The sequence below is a fragment of the Muntiacus reevesi genome, chromosome 12, assembly GCF_963930625.1.
Source record: "Muntiacus reevesi chromosome 12, mMunRee1.1, whole genome shotgun sequence".
Classification (NCBI taxonomy): Eukaryota; Metazoa; Chordata; class Mammalia; order Artiodactyla; family Cervidae; genus Muntiacus; species Muntiacus reevesi.
The window spans coordinates 47674129-47699781 of NC_089260.1; the positions used below are offsets into that span (position 1 = coordinate 47674129).

At 34.6% G+C, this 25653-nt stretch overlaps 1 protein-coding gene across 11 annotated transcripts in view; it reads right to left on the reverse strand.

Moving 5' to 3' along the window:
- CSPP1 (centrosome and spindle pole associated protein 1) overlaps positions 1 to 25653 on the reverse strand; it is a 116847-nt gene that overhangs the window by 77790 nt on the left and 13404 nt on the right. For 6 of the 11 annotated variants that reach the window (XM_065903500.1, XM_065903496.1, XM_065903497.1 and 3 more), the window contains exons 2-8: positions 23841 to 23949; positions 21832 to 21931; positions 10666 to 10769; positions 9936 to 9959; positions 6683 to 6763; positions 5278 to 5376; positions 4120 to 4562 (exon numbers count right to left, since the gene is read on the reverse strand). In XM_065903500.1, the coding sequence (XP_065759572.1) occupies positions 4120 to 4562; positions 5278 to 5376; positions 6683 to 6763; positions 9936 to 9959; positions 10666 to 10769; positions 21832 to 21931; positions 23841 to 23939 (950 nt within the window). In that variant the 5' untranslated portion in view covers positions 23940 to 23949. Of the gene's footprint in view, positions 1 to 4119; positions 4563 to 5277; positions 5377 to 6682; positions 6764 to 9935; positions 9960 to 10665; positions 10770 to 21831; positions 21932 to 23840; positions 23950 to 25653 lie in introns of those variants that run through there. The other 5 variants (XM_065903498.1, XM_065903495.1, XM_065903494.1 and 2 more) reach the window with 4 other exon arrangements.

Sequence of the window (25653 nt, forward strand, 5' to 3'; positions counted from 1 at the left end):
GTTGGTCCTGACACAGCTTACAGGGAGAAAGAATCAAGTTCCCTCCTTACTTAAATCATAAAATTCATAATGGTTACACCACCTATTTGTTTTCATATCAAAAATTTCTCTAATGTGAATGAATTCTGCTAGGGGGACTCTCAACTATAGAAATTATAAGAAAACTACTGAGCTATTAAATGTTGGTCACTATTTTTCTCCTTGTTTTCTGTTCTTCCAATTTTCATATTCACTTTAATTCAATAATGGGTTTCTCTAATATTGATCCCATCTTTAAAGTGGTGAAAACAACATAAAAATGGTCCTTCCAAATAAAAAGTAACTAAGGAAAAAAAGTAATACCAAGTTTAATAAACTCATGTTCTAATAAGCCATTTCTCCTCATTTATATCTTACATATTAAGCATGCACATTTAAGAGTGTCCTACAATAAGCAAGCACTTAGTCTATTGAGTCAGATTCTAGCTCAGATTCTAATTTCACATGAAGTATAATTTCAGAATTTTCTTAAATGAAAATCACAATTACAAACTAACAAATTCAAGAGTTAAACTGGAAGTGCTAACTGCCTTAGTCACATAAAAACTTTAAAAAAGAAACATTTTTAAGGCTAAAAATTTCCTTTACCCATTACATTAACATTGGTTGTAAAGTAAAACATAATAAGGTAGTATATTAACTTCTACAGCTCAAGTTAATAAATAATAAAGACTAGGATGACTATCTCTTTTAAAAGCATGTAAAAGTTTCAAAGTATTATAAAACAGTATTATATTCAACTTCAGAAAGCTCCTAAAACATTATTAATTTACTTAAATTGGTAAATATGTATCAAATGACACACACATACACACACAGTGCAACTGTCAAGCTAATGCTAACCATCTGTTACCTATTTTAAAACACTGTCAGTGATTGATTAATTTAAGAAAGTAAAATCATTCCTGGGCTTTATCTTCTCATATTTAAAGTGAGGGAAATATTTCATTAATAAATACATAATGGTATATGGAAAAGTTAATAGGGTAATTAGGAAAGAACTAAGATTAAAAACCTAAAAATAAAAATCAAAACTAGAATTCACTGCATGTTGACTATTCAAAGGGAAAAAAAAGAACATGGGAAATTTAGAAGTATGAAGAACTTTGTACTTCTCACAATCAGTAGTGATTATTTGTTTTCAAGAACTTCTGGTTAAGTAGACAGTAAACCAACTATGTACTCCAATAAAATCAATTTAAAAAGAAAAGAAAATGACCTGCAGAGCCAAAAAATGATGACAGTATATAGTCAGCCCTCTGTATCTGTGGGGGTTTCCCTGTTGGCTCAAACGTTGGTGAAGAATCTGCCTGCAGTGCAGGAGACCCAGGTTCAATCCCTGGATCGGGAAGATCCCCTGGAAAAGGGAATGGCTACTACTCAAGTATTCTTGTCTAGAGAACTCCATGGACAGAGGAGCCTGGTGGGTTCCAGTCCCTGGGGTTGCAAAGTGTCAGACACAACTGAGTAACTAACACTTTCACTTTCTGTATCTGTGGGTCCTGCAACCAATCTCAGATAGAAAGTATTTGAGGGGGAAAAAAAATTCCAGAAAGTTTCAAAAGGCAAAACTTGAATTTCTTGCAAACAGGTAACTACTTCCATAGCACTTACAACTATTGACATAACATTTACATTGTATTAGATATTATAAGTAAACTAGAGATGATTTAAAGCATAAGGGAAGATGTGCATAGATTATAAGGAAACACTACACCACTTTACCAAAGGGACTTGAGCATCCAAAGATTTTGATATCCCTGAGGTGTCCTGAAATGGATCCCCCTTGAATACCAAGGAACAACAGTTTTAAGAATAGTTAAAGCAAGAGACCAAATAGTGGTACACATTTCTTTAGTCTCAAAAATTTCACTAACAAGCAGAGTCATTTTTCCTAGCAACAATTCTGCCTGCTAAATAAATCTAGTGATCAATGTGAAATCTTTTCCTTTTTGCTGGAAAGAAATCTACAAACCTGAAATACAGAAATCCAATTTTAACCTCAACTGTCATTGAGACATATGTGAAAAACCTTACATTTAGAGATGTAAAAGCTTACACAATAACAAAATGTATAATAATGATTCACATTTTTAAGAAATACTGTTAAAAACATTAATATATATAACAGGAATTAGTCACACTGACCTATATATTTAATCTAAACTACTGCTTGGGGAAGATTTTATGTAGAAATTTCATTTCATTCGTGGGATACATAAGAAAAAAGACTGTTCTCAAATAATGGAGCTGAAATTGATTTGTTAGTTCATGTAGAAATTATCATAAGGTATAATTACAAAAATAATAGACTAAAATATGTTAAAAACAAAACAACCATCACAATAAGTTTTTTGAAATTTCAATCTTAAAAGGTATACATTATACTCTAAACATAAACTGACACCATAAGGAAAAAAAGTTCTCATGTACAAGTTAAGGCAGTACCAAGAGTCCAAAAATATCTGTATTTTCCCAACTGAGACTTCCTGTAGTTCAGGCAGCCTTTGACGACCTCCAGATATAAATATTTTCAAATATAAAATGTCACAGAATTTGGAGCATTTTCTGAAGTACAATTAGATCCAAACAAGAGATAAACTATAACTGACTTTACAGAATTCTAATCCTTCAATCAGGTTACCTGAATCAGAGTGAACATGTTGTACAGCAGAAACCAACACAACCTAGTAAAGCAATTATCCTCCAATTAAAAAACTAAAAATAAAAAAAAGACTGGATATGAGCAGAATGTAATAACTACAGAATAAAGAGCAGATGAGAAAGAACTGCAAAGGTTTTGTATGATTATTAATAATTAGAACAATAATCATGTAGCATTATGTCTCACAAAATTCTCTAAAATATTAAAAAAATAATCTATTTGAATGAATGAATGAAACAAGTCCCATAAACTGTTCAATACTTACATTTAATCCCTACAGGTTATCTAGTCAATGAAAATATCAGATCCTATCATATTTCTATCTCCAAATCAAAAGTTAGATTAAAGCAAGCTTTGAGTATTAAGACAAATGACTTAATAAGACCCCATTGTAGCAATTAATAAATTACAAATAGTGTCACAGAAAGAACATCCAAAGGAACTGAAAAGCACCTAAAAATCTGATCAAAAAAAGTAAGTGCCATTTCACTTAAATAAATGTTCAATAAGTAACTTAAAAGCAAAAATGTTGATGAAAGTACTTAGAGCACAGAAACATTAAAGGAATGAACTGTATTTCATCTATTTTAAAGTGTTCCCCCCCCCCCCCCCGCCACATTTTAACATCTGAAACTCAAACAGCCTTGAATCTGGCTCTAAGTCAATTATTGCAAGGAGAAGCTATTTTTCTCATGCCAGTCACCATGGCGCCCTATGGGAACAAGATAACTGAATTCTCGCCTCAGGGTTGTTTCAGACAATGCTGCTAAGTCACTTCAGTCATGTCTGACTCTATGCAACCCCATGTAGCCCACTCGCCTCCTCTGTCCCTGGGATTCTCCAGGCAAGGATACTGAAGTGGGTTGCCATTTGATTCTCCAATGCATGAAAGTGAAAAGTGAAAGTGAAGTCGCTCAGTCGTGCCCAACTCTTAGCAACCTACCAGGCTCCTCTGTCCATGGGCTTTTCCAGGCAAGAGTGCTGGAGTGGGTTGCCATTGCCTTCTCCGGTTTTGGACAATACTGCAGCATGAATTCAGACTGAAAACCTGAATCAGTACTGGCTTACAGTTCAAATTCTCAGGGAAGTTCTTTTTAATTCCCTCCACTCAGTGCCAAGGTTGAGAAGTGGAAGTTTCTTTTCCGTCCTTTCCTATGGGAAAGTTTATTTCCCTTTTAATTTTATATTTACTTAAGTTGTAGCCTTTCATTGTCCTAGCTTTTTAATTGGGTCCCTTTTTCCTTATCATGGGTTTTTTCTTTGTTTTTCAGTGACACATAAATTATGGTATAAAACTGATAGCATCCTAAAATTAATCAAATATGTACATCAAATGAAATAGCATCTAACAATGATAAAAAGTAACAAGAGCAATATTAAGCAAATAAAGAAAATAAAAATGAAGTTGTAAATACCTGTCTTTTGTATAAACTCTCAAAAGTCTTCTATCAAAATCACTTTCATATCTAAACCTCTCATCCATGTCTTCACTTACTTCTGGATCATATCCTGGTCTGTAATACTGTTTATCAAAAGCACGATCCTCATTAAACCTGTGAAATCTTCTATCTGGAATGTCAGTCTTGCTGTCAAACCTTTGATGTTTTTTATTGGAAACGCCCACTTCTTCATCAGTTTTTTTAATGACTCTTCTACTGTTCCTTAATTCAATTTCATCATCTAATTTTCGGTACCTATCTTCTTCTAGTCGTCTTTGGTTTAGAAGTTCTTCATATGCCTCTGAAGGAGTTAAGACATCTTTTCTAGGACCCTCTGAATTTTCGCAAGATGACTGTATTTGTGAAGGTAAATCAGGTTTAACCTGACTGATAGGTTTTTTACTTCTTTGATTCTTCTGCTGGTTAATAAAAAAAAGAAAAAGAAGATCTTAATGAGATGCTATTTCCTAAAAGGTAATTAAATTCTCAAATGATACTTAATCTATTTACCATCTCAACTCAAAGACTTAATCACCCATAAGAAATATCTTTTCTTTAGGAAATAACCTTCAAGGAAATGTTATCCTTTAATAAAACTTTATAAATACAAAATAAACAGGCAACAATAATATGGATAGATGGTTACAAAAAGAGAAGATAAACTATCCCAAGGAGATTTTACACATATTTTGGCAGTTAAATATTGGTTCAGAATATTTCAAATTAAATGCCTTCTCAACACAGAGAATATAGGATACAGTAAATTTTTCAACCACTCTTAAATTTGGTTATATTTCTTTACATATATATGTATATATATATACATATAGCTAGAAATTTGTCAGTACAAAAAATCATTTAAAAATAAAATATAAACAAACATTACTTAAAACCAATCTCTAAAATTAAATCTCTTCCATGAAGTTAAAAGTTAAAAACCAGAATAAGTTCTTCAGTATGAGATAAAATCATTTACAAAATTAAATCTCTCTCCTGTGTTTGGTTCAGTTTGGCTTAACTTTCTAAATATTTATATAAAAACTAAGTGAAATGTTTAATAAAATAAAAATATTTTCAAGTGAATACAAATATTCAGCAAGTGGTGGTAAAGATTTATTTAGAAGCAAAACCTACCTCAGTACTCTTTTCTACCTGTCTGAACTTTTCAGTGGATTCTTCCTTATCCCTGAGAAATTGATTGTATTCTTTGTTACGTTCAAGTTTCAACCTTTCCTTAAAATAGAAAGCCAAAAGGTAATGTTTAAAAAAAAAAAAAAAAGGCAATGTTAATTTCAACATTAGGAAAAAGTACCTAAAAGTCAAATCAGACTCATACAATTCAGAGGTCCTACTCAGCATCAAATTTTACTAGTAATGCCAAAGGCAGGAATAGTTATAAGGCACAGGAGATGAAGGAAGAGATCAGAGACCACCAGGGCAGTTCCCCTTGTCCATTCTGGACCCACATTAAAATAAGGTCTACTACATGTTTAAGTTCCAATTAACACACGAGATCTCTAACATGAGGGCACAGTTTTGATTTTGAAACACCTGCATTTTATACTCCAATAGTTACTTGACTTAGATGATACCTTCTTAGGAGCTGTGACCAGTAAGTCCCTGAATTCTAGGTTTGTTTACCAACAGCAATCCTAGAGAATCTCGGCGCACTCTGCCAAAAGCATTGATAAATAAATCTCTTCCACCAGGAAGTACACGAATGTGTTTGCCAGTAGGTCTGTCATTAGCATGTTTCCAAGACTTGACCGGGCTACCTTCCTACTTTCCTTCTCAAGGATATCTCTTGCCTTCAATTCCTCACACCCCACCCTTGAAAGACCTGCTTCTATCAATTTCCTTCCCAAGTTTAAGGAAAGATCTTGGTTCTATTTAAAACATACAAACGTAAAATTATCATAGTAATAAAATGTTATAACATCAGTGTTCTATTGAGACATAAATATGTTATTAGGAAATGTTCTTAAGACCCAATACCTTCAGCATCATTGAAACAGCACAATCTAAAAAAGTTTTGCAAGGAGTGAGGCTGTCTTTTGAAACTTACTGTCCTTCTGCCTTATATACTATATCATGATTCTGATCTAGCTTGGGAATTTGAATATCTACAAGAGGAATACAGTGGTTAATCACTATCTCCTGTTAAGATAATATACATTTATTTGTGATAGGAACACATATTCAAATAGCCCAAAAGTCACCTATATGAAAGCTCTCATCCACTCATCTCACTGATAATTTTTTTCATATACCATGAACTTTATAGCGTAGAAACCAATGCTTTAAAAAATGAATTCTGAATATTCAATCAATGTATTAAAGGAATATAGCATATTACATGGTTACAAATGTGACATTCCAAAACATTTTTTGAACAGCACTAGAGACTCAACAGATTTTGAAAAAAATCAAGTATGGAAAATGACGTAAACTTGTTTGCATTTAAATCAAGAGTATGCTCTTTCATGATTTTGATGCCTCAAGAAACTGCTATCCATAACAACTATTCCTATCCACCTACCTTAGCAGATAACCTCTCACCAATAGGAAGAGAAACTCCCAGAGTAGATGGATCTGTTTCACTCGTGGATAGAAAATTTTTCTGTATACAGACACACACATTAAAAAAAATACATTACCTAATTGCCTTTATAAAATGTTTCATAAATGTGCTTTACATTCTATTAATATAGTCTAAATTATTACATTATACAGAGCAACAGAATGAAATGGAGATGAAGGCAGAAACTACAAATGTGTGAAGACTATACCAAAATTAGAAAAAAGAATTTTCTAATTTCTCTGCAATTAATGGACATCTATTTAAATGCCAAAGACATAAACTATGAACGTTGTTTCTTTCTGAGCCTCTCCATCCCTGTCCATTAAGCATTTATGTAATGCAGTGTGACAGACAGCGCATCAGACTAGGACTCCAGAGGCCTGGGCTCTTGGACCAGCTACAGCAATTCCCAGCTGAGCTACACTGAGCAAGTCGCATAAGCTCTCTCATCCAGACTGTCTCCTGTAAAACGAAACTGGAATCTGTTCTGCCTTAGCAAAGTTGCTACAAGATCAAGAAGGATTTAAAAAATGTAAAATCTCTTTGAACAAGATAAAACAAACACAAGGGATTTATAAAAAATAAATACAATCCCCAACTTTCTGGTACTGGTGCTGAGTAGTCATATAATCTGGAGAAGTTACTTAATTTATCTGCTTCTGTTTCTTTGTAAAACAATAATAATAGCATCTATATTATTAGGTAATGAGGATTAAATCAATCAATACTTATTAACCTAATTCTATGACTTTTCTGTATTCATAAAACAAACAATCTAATACTTTTCTGTTACTTTTACAGGTGGTAGGGAGAAAAAGATAAGCATATGTTCCCTATATTTAAGAGATTTATAATTCAAATGAAGAAACAAACATGGAAACAAATAACTACAATATAATGTACCACAACAGAGTTACACTCCAAACATCATGGGAACAAAATAATTGATAAAACAGACTAATCTGAATTTAGAAATAAGCTGTGCTACAAAAGCTAATTTGAAAGGTGGTTATATAAATTCTAAGCTTATTTGTTATTTGACACACGACTAGATACCTGAGTCAGTTTGATCCCTATATACCAAAGTACAATGTAAACCTAGTCATTTTGTAATTACACATGTATCAAAAAAAAAAAAAAAGAGTTCCAATTTTGAGCTTAGAGAGATACTGCATCCTTATTCCTTCATTAAGCCATGCCCCACTCCAAACACGCGCCCAGGATGATGTTTGTACTTTTCAATAAAATGAAAAAAATTAATAATAAGGCCGACAGAGTGAACTTTAATCATTCACTCATTCATTTAGTAAATATTGAGGGCCAATATGTCTACACTGTTTGATACATCTGGGACTTATCAGTGAAGAAAACAAAGATATTTGCCTTCCCAAAGCTCACATTCCAGCAGGGAGAACTGACAAGAAATAATAAACACAATGAAGAGTAATTCTACAGTACGTTAGAAGGTGGATAAGTGCTACGGCCAAAAAATAAATAAAATGAAAAGAACAGTTGACAGGTAGCCTACAGGTTTCTAGGGGACAGGAGTCGAAAGATTGGAAATCTGGAGTTCCCCTTTTAGACGTGCTCAACACAAGATACCAACTAGATTTCTAAGTGAAAATGTCAAAGAGTTCAGGAGAGAGGTCTGGGCTGAAAATAATTTACTGACTCAGTTTAAAAACTTCTTCTGAAAATATGTTCTTTTTGTGTTTAGATAGCCAAGTGTTTTTTATTCTAAAGACTAGAAAGAAGATGGTAGTTAACTGTTTAAGTGTCTCTTCTTGGCAGAACTTTTAAGATTTGATCATTTTTTTAAGTTAATACTCTTGCCAAAGTCTGGAAGCGACAAGAAATCCAGAGAGAATGGGACTTGGAAACTGTACATACTCCAGGGGTCAAGGAAGCCATGGCAGCCACCTCCCCATATCCTACATAATTTTCTCTTTCCCTTGCTTTCCTCTCCACTCCCGCCTTCTCAGATGTCAACCAAAAATTGTCTTTGTCATATTAATGAACTACTGTTCCTCTACCACAACTATATTCTTAATAATCTTAAGACCAAAAATTCCTTCACAGTCCTTTACATTTAAAGATTTGTGCTCCTCGATTCTTCTCTTTCATAAAGGCAATTTCTTATTATACCTTCCATTGCTACTCTTTTTTAAAAACGTTGTGTCTATAAAATAATGCAAAATCCAAAGTGAAAGTGGTGGTGGTTTAGTCACAAGTTTTATCCAACTCTTGCGGCCCCACGGACTGTAGCAGATACTAAAGGAAAACCTCACCCAACGAACGGTAAGGAAGGGGAGAGGACAATGAGGCCCAAGGCCAGGAAGGCAGGCTGGATCGTGATGAGACTACTCATGTCATGCTAAGGAACTTGAATTTTTATCCTGAAGGCAGAGAGGAGACACACACAGAAGGATTTCAACTGCTAAGGGACAGGATCATCTGGAAAGTAGCATGGAGAATGGACGGAGAATCAGAGCAAGGAGATCAGTCAAAAATCTGGAGGCCTTTCCTGATCATTACAGTACCTGCCTTGTTAAAAGAGTTATCACTGTCTGAATTATATAAGTGTTATCTCTACAACTAGATTCTAAGCCCCTTGAAGACAAAATTCATACCAGATTCATCTCCATGACAAGTGTTTAAAAAGTGTTGGCTGAAAGATAAATGGATGTGTGAGATTCATTTTAAAAACAGTTTTACAAAATGTTTTCTTCATTTTCCAATATAAGTTTGCAAATGTAATCCACAGGTTTGAGAACCAAAATAGTGAGTAATCCAGACTGACAACAAACAGTTCAAAAATATCTTAGAATATCTTAAATATTCTGTTGTTTAATTAATCTTAATGCGACTAGTACAATTATAATTATTTTGAAGAACAAAAACGTGCATGCTGAGAACAAATGAATTTACAATAGCTATAGAATATTTCTAAAAGATGCAGAAGAAAGCAACAAAAACAAATGCAAAGCAGGAATCAAAAACAATGCTTGATTGTACTAATGGAAACGTAAGATGTATAGACTGTCATTTTGCTAAAAGCAAGGATCCAAAATGGTGCCATTAAAAAGTCTCTGAATCACAAATGAAGTTATTTTTATTAGTTTTCGAACAACAATATCATATATGCAAATAATCACAAGCTACTAGATCTAAAACAAAACAGTAAAGAAGAACATTTTGCAGGCAACCCTACCTTTCTTTTTGCTTGTGTAATACCCTAAAGTCAAGGGAAACAAACCATTGGTAAAATGTATTCAAAGTCCTTTCTCTCTGTGTCAAATCAGAATAAATAAGAGACGATTCATACATGTGGAATAAACATTACAAAGGAGGAAGAAACTAAAGAATCTCTTGGGATGACTAGAAACATCATGACTATTTTAGATACATTTATAACCTAGTAAAGTAAACTATATTTTAAAACTATCATAATATAATTTAACAAAAAAAAATTAAAACAAGAGTTCCAATAAGTAAATAGATTAAACCATAAAGCAAAACTTGATGGTTAAGGAAATATGCTGAATGACGTTTTATAAGCTTAGTTCTTAGGAAAATAATTAGAAACTAGAACTCCACATGTCATTTTAATACATGGCTGAGGGGAAGAGAGTACTAGCTGTACTATTTTACACCATGACTACTTTACAAAAAACATGAACAAGAATTCACCATCTCATTTAAAATTAGAACCCTTGCCCTCCTTAAAAGGTCAAGAGTCTGTGTTATTTCATGGCACCAATTCTCAGAATCATTTTTTTCTCTATCAATGTCATATATATCACTTAACTTTCGCTACAGTACATTGCTAGATACCCCTAAAAACGTAAATATTAATGTACATGACTAAAAAATCTTATGAAAATAAATTCAGGAGGTAAATTCTAAAGCACAAAACCAAACGAGTTACTAGAACTCATTACCTGAGTAAGATAGTGTCTGTAATCTTGTCGCAATTCTTCTTTCAGCTTATGTTTCTTCTGTTCATAGTCTTCCCCAAGTGGTAAACTTAATCCATAATCAATTCCTAGAAAGAAAACAACTTCTTAAGCAATGTAGCTAGTTGCAACCCAATCTCAATTTCAATGCAATGTCCTGTAACAAAGCACAGTAGGAAGGAACACAGTCATGTGGATTCTGAGACTTGGATCAGGATAATAAATTTTTTATTTGAAATGTTTCAATAGGTAATACATTCAAACAATGGAAAATATCCCTCCCACCCACTTCTCCTGTCCAGAACAACCAACACTGCTGTATCTGTGTCTTCCTCCAGAGGTTTTTTATACATCTATAAAAGGTATCTTCATAGTACTATGTGTGGGTGTTATATTTAGTTCTTCCCCCTTTTGATAGATGGCTCGGCATGTTTTCCATCTTTTTTTTTTTTTTTTTTTTGATGTGGACCATTTTTAAAGTCTTTATTGAACTTGTTACAACACTGTCTCTTCTCTATCTCTGGTTTTTTGGCTGCAAGGCTTGCAGGATGCCAGCTCCCCAAACAGGAATCTGTTCCCACACCCCCTAGATTGAAAGGTGAGGTCTCAACCACTGGACTGCCAGGGAAGTCCCTGCCATCTCGCTTTTTGAAGGACAGCAAAATTAAAGGGAAAAAAAGCCAATTACCTTTATTTCTTCATTTAATTCTGCTGAAATTCTTTTAAAATACCTACAACAACTTTAATATGTGTCTTTTAGTCTGTGAAAATTAATCATGTAATATTCTGACATAGAAGAATATGTGTCGTAACAGTTTTTTAATTGAAGAATAGCTGATTTAAAATGTGCTAATTTCTGCTGTACAGCAAGGTGATTTAGTTACACATATACATGAAAGTGAAAGTGAAGTCGTTCAGTCACGCCCAAGTCTTTACCACCCCATGAACTGTACAGTCCATGGAATTCTCTAGGCCAGAGTACTGGAGTGGGTAGCCTTTCCCTTCTCCAGGGGATCTTCCCAACCCAGGGAGTTTTTCATATTCCTTTCCATTATGGTTTATCACAGGATATTGAATATAACATGTTTGAAAAAACTGTTAGGCCATGCATGGTTTAGGCTGAAATTTCCAAAAAATTTTAAAGTTGCAAATTCTGATTTCATATAAATGGATATTAATTTTTATTGTGGTAAAACAGACATTTTAACCATTTTCAAGCATACAATTCACTGGTATTAAGTACGTTCAAAATATTGTACAATCATTACCACTATCCATTTCCAGAGTTTTGTCATTCCAAATAGAAATTCTATAAAAGAATCTTAGTTTTCTAAGAAAAACTTCCATTTTGAGTAGGGCTTCCTTACACAAGAGTTCAAAAATCGAATTACATTTTGGGGTGATGACCATAGCGATGGCTGCACAACTTGTAAATACACTGAAGACCACTGAATTGTACAATTTAAATGGGTAAACTTTATGGTATGTAAATTATATCTTAATAAAACAGTTAAAATCAAACTATACACTTTAAAAATATTTTTAATACTAAAACACTATGTCAAGCACCGATATCACGTAAGCGTTTCAATTTCTGAAGCCTCTTTCATTTTTTTAGTCCTACTGAGTGAGTGAGTGAAGTCGCTCAGTCGTGTCCAACTCTTTGCGATCCCATGGACTGTAGCCTACCAGGCTCCTCCCTCCATGGGGATTATCCAGGCAAGAATACTGGAGTGGGTTGCTTTTCCTTCTCCAGGGGATCTCCCCGACTCAGAGATTGAACCTGGGTCTCCTGCACTGCAGGCAGACGCTTTAACCTCTGAGCCACCAGGGAAGCCCTTTTAGTCCTACTAGGCAATAGTAAAGTATAAAATATTATTTCTGAACAAAATAAAATTTTTCCTCAAAGTCAGCTACCAGAAATACAGACGAAATAACTGACTGTAGGTAATACACCAACAGGAATATTGCCATTTTTTCTGCCTTATTCCTCATAATGCATCTAAGTGATGGAAACTTTTCATGACTGTGTCATATCATTGTTGTGTTACATCACTAAAATGTTCCAGGATCAAAAATAAAACCAAAGTAGTATAAATATAAACGAACGCCTATTGATTTTTATGTAATACTGAATTCCCCCTTCTACCATAAAAACCCAAATTCTCTTCATAAAAACTCCTGGCCTACTTAACTGCTCATGACGAGAGTATAACGGAGGGGTCCTTAAACATACCTCTTACTCAAGCTCCCAATTCTCTTCCAAAAGAATCTAAAGCATTCCACATAAATTCATCTGAGAAAGACATTCTTTCCTCACAAAGAAAATTTACAAACCTATTCTCAGAGAGACAGAATTAAAGCCTAAAGAGAAAAATGGTTTACTTTTCACATTCAGAAAGGAATTTCAGACATGAACTTAGAACTATAAAATCCATAAACGCACAGCCCATGCTTTATTGAACTTTACAATAAATGTGTAAATGAATATACGAATGAATGCCTGAGTAAGAGAAAGATCAAGAAGAAAAACACTATTCTTAGTATTTCATTTCTGCTTTTAGGAGTATGATTGCATAGAAAGAGTAAGCATAATGACTACTAACCAGTTACCTGTCTCTAGTTACACAAGGTCACAATGGATGCACTATTTTGTCAAGGAGGAAAAGAAAACAATGCTACAAGGATGATGCCCTCCAATGTGCTCAGCTTCCCTACTCAGCAGAACAAGTAATTTAGAGCTTTTTAAGTCATGTATTTAAGGCGGCTTTTACTGCTGATTTTCAATTCTGCTTTGTGGGTTTATATGAAAGAAAATAAGAAAAATATGGTTCATTTTCATCTATAGTTACTATTCATATCAAGTTTATCATGAGTATCTGCTTTTTACTACTGATTCAAATAGTATTTGTATTAACTGTCTTAAAAGATGAGTGAGTATACATAATGCCTTCAGAATTATTTAAAATTTTATTAACTAAATGTTCAGTCAACAGAAAATACTTACTTTTTAATTATTTTTATCTGGTACCAATATTTTACAATATTAGAGGTAGGTCATAGACATAAAATTAAGAACTATATAGAACTATTTAAATATTCTGTGCACTTTAAACTAAGTATTAACAACGGGATCCTAACTGACTTAATGAACTGAGAAATATGGTGAGACTTACTTTTTCAGGGCAGCTGTCTTCTGATTGTTCCAGGGGCAAGTAAAAGCATCAGTGTCACCTTAGGGTCAGTTGAAGTGATGTCACTTCACCAAATACAACATCAGTGACTCTTAAGTTAACATTATGCTTCAGAGCTAGAGCAATTCAAAGTATCTGGTTTCCATAGCAGGTATGGGTTAAATATTTAAAACTATAGTGTGTAATCTTTTTAAAATTAGTTTTCATTTTCTAAATAGCACTCATAGTAAATACTTTACAGATTACCATGGAATACTTAGTTTCTTCTTTTCATTATATTACCATCAAAAAGTATTATGTCAAAATAATCAAAGGACAAATCATAGGAAATAATACTAAGCCTTTCCATAAGCAAGTTACTTATAAAGAGATGCAAATACTTTGAGGAGAACTTCAGCTAAAAGACATTATTACAAAGGACCCATTTGACTTGTACAAACTGCACCAAAGAGGTAGAATGTCTGGGATTTAGCTTGGAACAAGAGAAACCTAAGACTACATATGCTACAAGGAGTGACAAAAGTACTACTAAAAATTAGTAAATCAATTTACTTTTCTTTTGTCTAATTTCCAAAATCTTTTTTAGCTTATACCCTAGAATGACGCTGCAATATGAAACTCTGCTGTTGCTTCTTTTCTGATATTTTTAAATTGCAGCAATGTAACTTCCCTTCTTTATAGTTCTTTTTTTTTATTTTTTTTTTATTTTTCAGTGGGTTTTGTCATACATTGATATGAATCAGCCATAGAGTTATACGTATTATAATTCTTTTTCAAATTTCCACAAGCACAACTGTATTTAAAATTTTTTAAAATCATACTAAATAATTTCTAGTGACAAGAATAAAATTTTTTCTTACTTCAATAATCTGCAAACTTTTTGCTTGTAGATTTACTTGACTTCTGAGAATGAAAACTAAAATAAATTTTGGGCATTCTAGAGCCCAAATCAATGGCACTTTGATATGAGTGAGAGATATTGCCTAAGAATGGCAGATGGATAAAAAAAATACCTAGGGCCTACAAACATTAAAGATGGATCCTGGAGTATTCAAAGTTCAGAGGTGAGGGAGATAGAAAGGAACCAGAAAAAATAAAGACTGAAAAGGACTGTGTTGGGAGTCTTCAAAGCCATCCCCAGGTTTGGTGACTTGACCGGACTCACAGAATGCAGAAGCCATTATACTCACAATTATGGTTTATTGCCCTGAAAGGATACAAAGCAAAATTAACAAAGGAATGAGGCACTGTTCAGAGTAAACTAGGTTCAAACTTCAAGAGTTCTTCCCCAGTGGAATCACACAGGACGCACCTAATTCCTGCACAACAAGCTGTGACGGCACACATGAAGGGTCGTCTCCCAGGGAAGCTCCCTACTCAGTGCCCAGGGTTTCTAACAGGAGCTGGTCACCTAGGTACCCTCTGCTAGTATGTACCAAAATTCCAGACTCTACAGACAGAAAGCAGGTACACTCTACATAAACCCTATGGTTTACATAAAGTTTAGGCACAATGAGCCATTCTTTTTATCAGTGTAAGAAACTATTTACAAGCTAAATTCCAGACAGCAGCCAAAGCCAGTCTGCAGTGGAAACCCTAGCAGCAGACAGTTACTGGTCCAGGTCTGTCAACAGACAGTAAGGTTCTTTTTAATCTCAAGAGGTCATGGTCATGTCCCTATACTGTAAATGGTGGTATCTTCAAATGCACAACAGGATTCATGCTACCATATACAGAAAAAGAAAAGAGGGTTATATACATGTGTGCAGTCTAGTCATGAAACTACATACAAGAAACTGCTAAATGACTAGAGGACAATGTTAGGAGGATCATCAATTCTCATGCTATATACTTCTATGTCTTTTTTTTTTTTTTTTTACCATGTGCACGTTCTCGTTTATTTCTTTAATGAAAAACACAGGGGGAAAAAACCTTAAATACAGCAATGCTCTCATCCTTATCATTGAGCCAGGAACTACTTTAAAAGCAGTACAAAATCTATGGATGTAGAGCCAAAATACACTTACATATGAAAAAAATGTTGAAAGTATTTACTGTATTATTTCATTTATTAAAAATGTCTTCCTGATCCTCTACATAGAAAACCCTAAAGGCTCTTCCAGAAAATTACTAGAGCTAATCAACGAATATAGTAAAGTTGCAGGATATAAAATTAACACACAGAAATCCCTTGTATTCTTATATACTAACAATGAGAAAACAGAAAGAGAAATTAAGAAAACAATACCATTCACCAACGCAACAAAAAGAATAAAATACTTAGAAGTATATCTACCTAAAGAAACAAAAGACCTATACATAGAAAACTATAAAACACTGATGAAAGAAATCATAGAGGACACAAACAGATGGAGAAACATACCGTGTTCATGGATTGGAAGAATCAATATTGTCAAAATGGCTATTCTACCCAAAGCAATCTATAGATTCAATGCAATCCCTATCAAGCTACCAATGGTATTCTTCACAGAACTAGAACAAATAATTTCACAATTTGTATGGAAATACAAAAAACCTCGAATAGCCAAAGTAATCTTGAGAAAGAAGAATGGAACTGGAGGAATCAACCTGCCTGACTTCAGACTATACTACAATGCCACAGTCATCAAGACAGTATGGTACTGGCACAAAGACAGAAATATAGATCAATGGAACAGAATAGAAAGCCCAGAGATAAATCCACGAACCTATGGACACCTTATGTTTGACAAAGGAGGCAAGGATATACAATGGAAAAAAGACAACCTCTTTAACAAGTGGTGCTGGGAAAACTGGTCAACCACTTGTAAAAGAATGAAACTAGAACACTTTCTAACACCATACACAAAAATAAACTCAAAATGGATTAAAGATCTAAATGTAAGACCAGAAACTATAAAACTCCTAGAGGAGAACATAGGCAGAACACTCTCCAACATAAATCTCAGCAAGATCCTCTATGACCCACCTCCCAGAATATTGGAAATAAAAGCAAAACTAAACAAATGGGACCTAATGAAACTTAAAAGCTTTTGCACTACAAAGGAAACTATAAGTAAGGTGAAAAGACAGCCCTCAGATTGGGAGAAAATTATAGCAAATGAAGAAACAGACAAAGGATTAATTTCAAAAATATACAAGCAACTCCTGAAGCTCAATTCCAGAAAAATAAATGACCCAATCAAAAAATGGGCCAAAGAACTAAACAGACATTTCTCCAAAGAAGACATACAGATGGCTAACAAACACATGAAAAGATGCTTAACATCACTCATTATTAGAGAAATGCAAATCAAAACCACAATGAGGTACCATTACATGTCAGTCAGGATGGCTGCTATCCAAAAGTCTACAAGCAATAAAAGCTGGAGAGGGTGTGGAGAAAAGGGAACCCTCTTACACTGTTGGTGGGAATGCAAACTAGGACAGCCACTATGGAGAACAGTGTGGAGATTTCTTAAAAAACTGGAAATAGAACTGCCATATAACCCAGCAATACCACTTCTGGGCATACACACTGAGGAAACCAGATCTGAAAGAGACACATGCACCCCAATGTTCATTGCAGCACTGTTTATAATAGCCAGGAAATGGAAGCAACCTAGATGCCCATCAGCAGATGAATGGATAAGGAAGCTGTGGTACATATAGACCATGGAATATTACTCAGTCGTTAAAAAAGAATTCATTTGAATCAGTTCTAATGAGATGGATGAAACTGGAGCCCATTATACAGAGTGAAGTAAGCCAGAAAGATAAAGAACATTACAGCATACTAACACATATATATGGAATTTAGAAAGATGGTAACGATAACCCTATATGCAAAACAAAAAAAGAGACACAGAAGTACAGAACAGACTTTTGAACTCTGTGGGAGAAGGTGAGGGTGGGATGTTTCGAAAGAACAGCATGTATATTATCTATGATGAAACAGATCACCAGCCCAGGTGGGATGCATGAGACAAGTGCTCAGGCCTGGTGCACTGGGAGGACCCAGAGGAGTCAGGTGAAGAGGGAGGTGGGAGGGGGGATCGGGATGGGGAATACCTGTAACTCTATGGCTGATTCATGTCAATGTATGACAAAACCTACTGAAATACTGTGAAGTAATTAGCCTCCAATTTTAATAAAAAAATTCAAAAAAAAAAATGTCTTCCAGGATATAAAACATCAAAATGAAAGGAATAATCCTCAATCAGTCTAAGGGGAAGTGTTCAACTTCTCTAAAGAAGAGAAAGGATGAGGGGATGATCTTTGACTGAGGTATGACAGAACTAAATTTAAAAGATTAAAGGAAGTATTTATCATCAACAATGCTTATGAAACATGAAAATGAGCTAGTCAGAAAGGTTAAAGGATTTTTAAACAAAATAGTAACAAGCATTATGCCTAGAAATGGTTTAGGGAGATGGAAAACAGCATTTGCTTTTACAGATTGTTTTCAGATTTTCTCATAATTTCATTAAATCTAAGTAATTCTAACAAACTCCTTATCAATGACACCATTTCACCAGCATATATCAACTAAGCCATGCACATGCTGTGTATAATAAAGAATCTAGCTAGCCTCTGTCTCTGGGAGGTAACTTCTAAATTCTTGGAATCTTCTAGTCATGAGATCTTATGTTACTCATGACAGGTCCCCAGAACAAACCTCTACGTTGATACTAATAAAGTGACTCACAGTGAGTCCCTAGATGGTTTAAGCTAAAGAAATAATACAGATAGGGACTGTTCACACCAAAAAAAATCAAACATGTAATTGGAGGGTTGGACCTTTGACCCATGTGACATTAGCCTGACCTCAGGAAAGTAGGAGTTCTGGAGAGAATGAGCCACATGGACAGTGACAAAATCATTCATGCTTATACACTGAAACTCCTGTAAAAATTCTAGACACCAAAGATCAGGTGAGCACCTAGGTGGCACTACTCTATACTGTCACCTATTGATGTGCCAGGAGGGTAACACACATCCCCAAGGTTGATGGAAGCTTCATATTTGAACCCTCCCAGACCAGGCCCTGTGTGTCTCTTCCTTTGGCTGGATGATCTGTATCCATTTGTAAAGTACAGCACTTTCCTGAGCTCTGGGAGTCATCTAGTGAGTTATCAAACTTGAGGAGGTGGTAGAAACAGTTTGTCAGAAGGAAGAATGGCCTGTGAACTCCACACTTGCACCTGGTATTTGAAGTAAGAGAAGTCTTGTATGTTAAGACTTGCAGAAGTCTTAACACTCCTCAAATCCTTTGGTCAGAGGTATAAATGGTGGAAGAAGGAGCCACATGGGTAAGCATTATCCATGAATATCACTGTCTAACAGACATGAATTTACATAATCATAAAAATGTAGTGGTCCATGACAGCTGTACAATGAGCTATTAATAGGCTCTCTTCATTGGCTAAAACCAATATTGCCAGTTTATATGTCATTGATAGTTACTATGCTTAATTACTCATTCAGAGTATAGTGTCACTGAGCTTAATTCAATGTATAAATTTTAGACCAGTTTGTTTTATAATTCCTCAATGAGATCACTGTGGAAAACTGTTGCCAAGTTACTTTACATTTTTCCTAACATCAAAAATTAAGTATTTGTCCTAATCTTAAGACCACAATTATTCAGGCAAGAAATAAGTAACTGAATGCTCAGAGGTACAAAATCAAATTATTATTCTTTAGAAAGATTCAGTGTGCATCAAAAATAATTATACTTCAGTTGGCAATTAAAAAAATAATGCATGAAAATTAAATTCTACACACCTAACAAATTGCTTATTTTCCATGGGACCTTCATTCATTCAAAATATCTTCTCTAAACACCAAAGTGCCAGACACTGTGTTAGGCAATGAACGTACAAGGGCAGAAAAGCTGGGATGCCACTGGGATAAAACAGAGAGCTGAACAAGTTCAAAACTGTTCTTCAAGGGGAGAGCCAATGTCACAGGAGTATAAGGTAGGAATGTCCAACACAATCTGGTAAAGGTGACGAAAGAGGAAAATCACCATAATGGGAACAAGAAGCCATTGAAGGGTCTGAAATAGAGACTAACATGATCAGATTCGGTTTGGGGGAGGACATCAACTGGCAGTGCAGAGACTTAACAGAGAAGGCTAGATTGTACAACAAAAAGAACACTAGAAAAAAAAAATCTAGGTGAAAGCCAATGGACGCCTACATAAAATGGTCTCTGTGGAATTAGAGAAAAGTCAACTTATTTGAGGTTTGGATGTTAGAATCTCTGAACTATGTAATTATTCGCTGTGGGATACAAAAAGAAAAAAAAGGTGTCAAAGATGACCACAAAACCAGCTCACTAAAGTTTGATAGGAGTCAAGTTAATTTTGCACATGGTGATTCTGAGTCCAAGACATCCAAGTACACATGTCATTAAAACATTAGACATATGGGTCTGGAGTTCATCAAAGAAACTGGAATTAGGATAGAGATTAAGCAGTAATGAGCATACTAAGGGATACCAGTTAAGGAAGAGGGAGAAGTCATTATCTGTTAAGTTGGATTTTAAACTCTACATGATTTGTGAATGTAATAAAGAATAAGTTTTAATACAATTCTTAAAAATAAAAAACCTAGTTTAAAAATGTAAAAAGTCATGGAAATTAATATTTGTCTATCAATAATGCACCAATCATCTTTTCATATGTATTCAACTATTGCCACAATAACCTTTTAAGATACACATAATTCTTAAGATGAGGAAACAAAGAGCTTAAATAATTTATGCCAGGTTGCAAAGTCATGACAGCCACATTCCAAAGCAACTCATAATTCCAGAAAGTCAGTGATTCACCTTAGTGCTTGAGAGAACCTACTATCAAACTTTCAAAAAACTCTCAGAAGAATTAAATTTTCAATTCATAAAAATTTAGGGCTAGAAGATAATCTAACCTCTCTATATTATAAAGAAACTGAGTGCCTTAGAGATTAAGGCACTTAACCAAAATATAACATTTATTTCACTAAAGCTGCAGGCATGCATGTGTGCTCACTTGTGTCCGCCTCTCTGCAACCCCTTGAGCTAGCCAGGCTCCTTTGTCCTTGGGATTTTTCCAGGCAAGAATACTGGAGTGGGCTGCTATTTCCTCCTCCAAAAGCTGTATATTAGCCAATAATTTGTAACAGACTCAGAATGGAAAAGGTTTTCTATATATATGATACTAAAAGTATGGCATTCACTTTGAGTTGTTCTTCTAGTAGAGATAAAGAGCCCACTAAACTATTCAGCAGTCTTTGGCCAACATCCCCATGTACTCCTAGCAGAATACAAATGCAAAACAACTAACAACTTAGGAGTCTACTCATGGCCATGAAAAGTCATCCACATGAGAATAATGCTTTAACCAAATAGATAACCCATATTTGACTTCTTTAATGTGAAAAAGGTTCAATTATCATCAGTAATTCACAAGGTAATTTTAAAATATTCATATATTTTCTTTAAAAAAAAAAAAACAAATACACCTACCAAAAAGCTAAAATGAGGTAGTATCCCAAATATTTTCACACCAAACCATAATCAAAGACTCAATATAGCCAAATATTAACTTATTTACAATTTCAAAGTAGTCATCAGTAGTATTTTCTATCTTTTAAGCACAGTTCTTTGATTTTTAAATAAAAGCAAGTCCACCATTATTATTCAACAATTAACACACTTTCTCACACAAATTTGATTCAAAATTTTCACTTTCAATACATCCTTATTGCTATGATTTCCATAAATCATAACCAAGACAATAACAGTTAAAATGAGAACAAGTTTCTCGGAATATATTATATTTCACATGTAGACCACACTGTCACATACAAGATTCCAGAAAGGAAGGAGTTACTAGGATTCAAAAATTGTCTTTTTTCTGACAAGACAAAGCTCCTTCATGACAGCCTGCTAAGAATATCTTAAATTCAGTTTAGCACACCTAAAGACATACCTAAAGAACCCCTTGTCTGTTGACTGTTTGGTGGTATGTTTTCCTTAGCCATGGAGATTAATATTTTACTGTTTTCAGAAAGCTTCTCTGATGTTTTTCCCTGAAAGAGACATAATATTTACAAAAGCAGTGGGGGGGGGGGGGAATTCCAAAAATGTACAATTAATTTCAGTATTTTTAGTAAAACGAAATTTAAGTGTAAGGTTTAAGGAATTACTCAAAGGTATTTATTAGTGCTGCAATGTTCTATTATTTAGCTCACTGACTTATCAACAAATATTCACTGAGTTCCCACCAGATATTGTCCTAGGCATCAAAAACAGGTAAGTGAAGAAAATACTAAAGGATCTCTGCCATCACAGAGCTTATAAACTACTGTGATAACAAACAATAAACACAACACACAATTAGATTATGTTATATGTAGTGAGTGATACAGAGGAGAAACAAAAAAAAAAGAAAAAGAACAAGTTGTAAGGAGGCCCAGAAATGATAATGGAGGAACTGCAAGGCCTGATTGAGTAGGTGACACTTGACCTAAGACTTCAAGATTATTATCTATCTGCTATAGTATTAGAAATCATAATGCTGCTGCTAAGTCGCTTCAGTCGTGTCCGACTCTGTGCAACCCCACAGACCGCAGCCCACCAGGCTCCGCTGTCCCTGGGATTCTCCAGGCAAGAACACTGGAGTGGGAAGAAATCATAAAGCTATATTTAAAGCTATCTAATAACTCTCTCCTAAACCTGTCAGTCCCGAGTACTGGAGAATGGTTAAGGGCATAAAATGTGGACACATAAATACAATCCTGTATGTGCCTGGATGATTTATTTAACCCCTTAAGCCTCATTTTTGGAATCTGTAAAACAAACAAAAATTCTGCCTACTTCACTGGGATTTTATGATTAAATGCTATCATACATGTAAAGTCCTTGGCACAGCTCCTTGTACACAGCAGGTACTATGGAAGGAAAGATAGTTAAGAGAATAAACACTGGATTCAGGTTGCCAGGGGTCAAAGTCTAGTTCTACTATTCTATCACCTAAGTCTCATACTTAACGACATCTATGTCCCAGTTTACTCATTTGGAAAATGACAACAGTACTGATCTCATAGATTCATGATGCAAAGTATCAGTGTAACCACTAAAGACTTTATGCCTCATCCATAGTTAGCACACAATAAATGTTTGCTATATGAATAAAATTATTTTATAATTATGGTGTCCATGTTATTTATCATTTCCACCAGGATACCTCTGTCCAGGGCTAAACCAGATGAGACACTGGGACAACAAGAAAACCAAGACTGTCTTGAGCAAGTCATCATATCCGATTCCTCTAATTAGGATGACCCATATGGCACAGATTAACATACATCCTGTTTCTTATTACACACACTGAGCCCATGGGAGAAAGCACCACATCTGTCTACACCACGGCTGTATTCTCTGAGCCCAGCACAGTACCCAGCAGTCTCAATAAATATCAAAGCTAGAAAAGTTTTAAGAAAGCCTTTTCAGGCACTGCTTTCAGAAACATTTTAACAGATTTATATTCTGAAAATTAAATACAAAAGAAACTATCCTTATAAATTCATTTTTGTAGATTTCAAAAATGTTTAAGATACTGATTCATTAAAAAAAAAAAAATGAACCTTTTCACAAAGAATATAAGAAATTGCTCTTACATCTATTCTGTTTATATTCTGAAAGTGCCTTGCAGTAGAACTAGTCTCCTAATCATGTTAGGAAGCACACAAATTATTAATTAAAACTCTAATAAGAGAGAAGAGAAACTGTGAGGTACAAAACACTACAGAAGAAAAACTGCATTCAAAATTACTGAAATCTTACCCAGGTTCAGGGTCTCAGACTTAGAACAACAGCACAGTTAAACTAAAATATGAAACAGAAGCTTCTCACTCCCAGAAGATGTTTTTCATTTAAAGAGGGTAATCTTCAGAGACAATTTAATGAAACACGTTAGAAGAAAATGATTAACTTTACCTTCATTTCCATGTACGGTGGATCACTTTCCAATTCTGCTTTGTCTCTGGCCAATTTGGCTTTTCGCTCTTCAATAAATTCATCCAAATTATCAGCCATTTTGAAGATACTAAAAATAAAAAAAAATTTTAAGTAAGTTTTTAGGGCTTCCCTGGTGGCCTAGTTGTGAAGAATCAGACTGAAAATGTAGGAGCCACAGGTTCGATCCCTGATCTGGGAAGATCTCACATGCCCTGGCGTAACTAAGCCCAGGTACAACTCCAGAGCCTGTGCCCTAGAGCCTGGGAGCCACAGTTAACAAGGCCACGCACCCTCGAGCCCACGCTCCACCACCAGAGAAGCCGCCACAACGAGAAGCCCAAGCGCCTCAACTCAAGAGCAGCCCCACTCTCTGCAACTAGAGAAAAGCCTGCACAGCAATGAAGACCCAGCACAGCCAAAAATAAATAAAATTGTCTTTTAAAAAAGATCACAGTCTAAATATTTTAAAACCCTTCAGTGAGCATAGCTATATCAGAATATCTTTAGGCTAATTATTAACACGCAGGTTTAGTCTACATTTAGTACTCAGTGTCAGTTATCAAATTAAGGACATCAAACAAGCTTGAATGAAATTTGCCTACCAGCTTTCAATCTCAACTCCCCCCAAAAGCTACAACATACTTTCAAATATCAGAAAAGAAATAAAAAGGAAAATGAACAACCACCACCACCACATCAGAAAAAAAAATAAAGCTTTTGAACCTAAAAACAAAACACTTTTATTAAAATTTATTTTAACCATCTGGAGATAATTCTGAACTTACAAAAGTTACAGTAGGAATTGTACAGAGAATACCTGTGTATTATTTATCCATTCTCTGTTGCTTAGGATTTTGCACCACTTGCTTTACCTTTGTGCACACAAGTTGGTCCTTTTTACACAATTTTTTCTAAAGTTATTCACAGCATGAATTACACATATCAGCGCTCTTTACCCCTAAACGTTTCATTGTGTACTAAGAATTATTTTCTTACATAACCTCACCATACTTGTCAACTTCAGCAACATCTTTTTAATCTACTGTCCATGTTCCAACATTGTCACCTGACCGAATACTATCCTCTACACCGTATTTTTCTCTCTCTTCCATTAGGATCCAGTCTAGGTTAGGTATAGCATTTCACTGTTATGTCTCCACTTTGGAACATTTCTACAACCTTACTGTCGTTTATGACACTAATATTTTGTAATACAGCCCACCCACCACCTACTTTTAACAGAACAGTCCTTATTTGGAGTTTGCCTCACGTTTCTTCATGACTAAATTCAGGTTATACATCATCAGAAAGAATATTACGTAAGTGATGTGTCCTAAAGGTGTCAACAATGACAGACACACATTCACCTGCTCTTTACTAGTGAAGTTACTTTTTATCACATGGTGGTCAAGACTGATCTCTGCACTACTGTTTCCTTGTAAGTAATAAGCAGTCTATAAAATGGTACTTTTACACCATGCAAATATTCTGCTCCTGAACAAAATTTCCAAGATTTACCATCAACTGGTAATTCTTAATTGATTTAATCTTTGATTCCTGATGCCTGCAAAATGCTAATTTTCCAATTTCATCACTCCCTGCATATATATTTATCAGTTGCCACTGATTTATTTTTCAGTTTATTGTAAGACTTCATGAAAGGTTTTTTTTCTGTAAGTCCTGGATTTTTAAAATCCAAAGCTGTTGATTTTCTTGAGGAATAATTTACATGCCACACAACTTACTCATTTAAGTTAGCAGCAGTTTTAGTAAATTCACACAGGAGTACAAT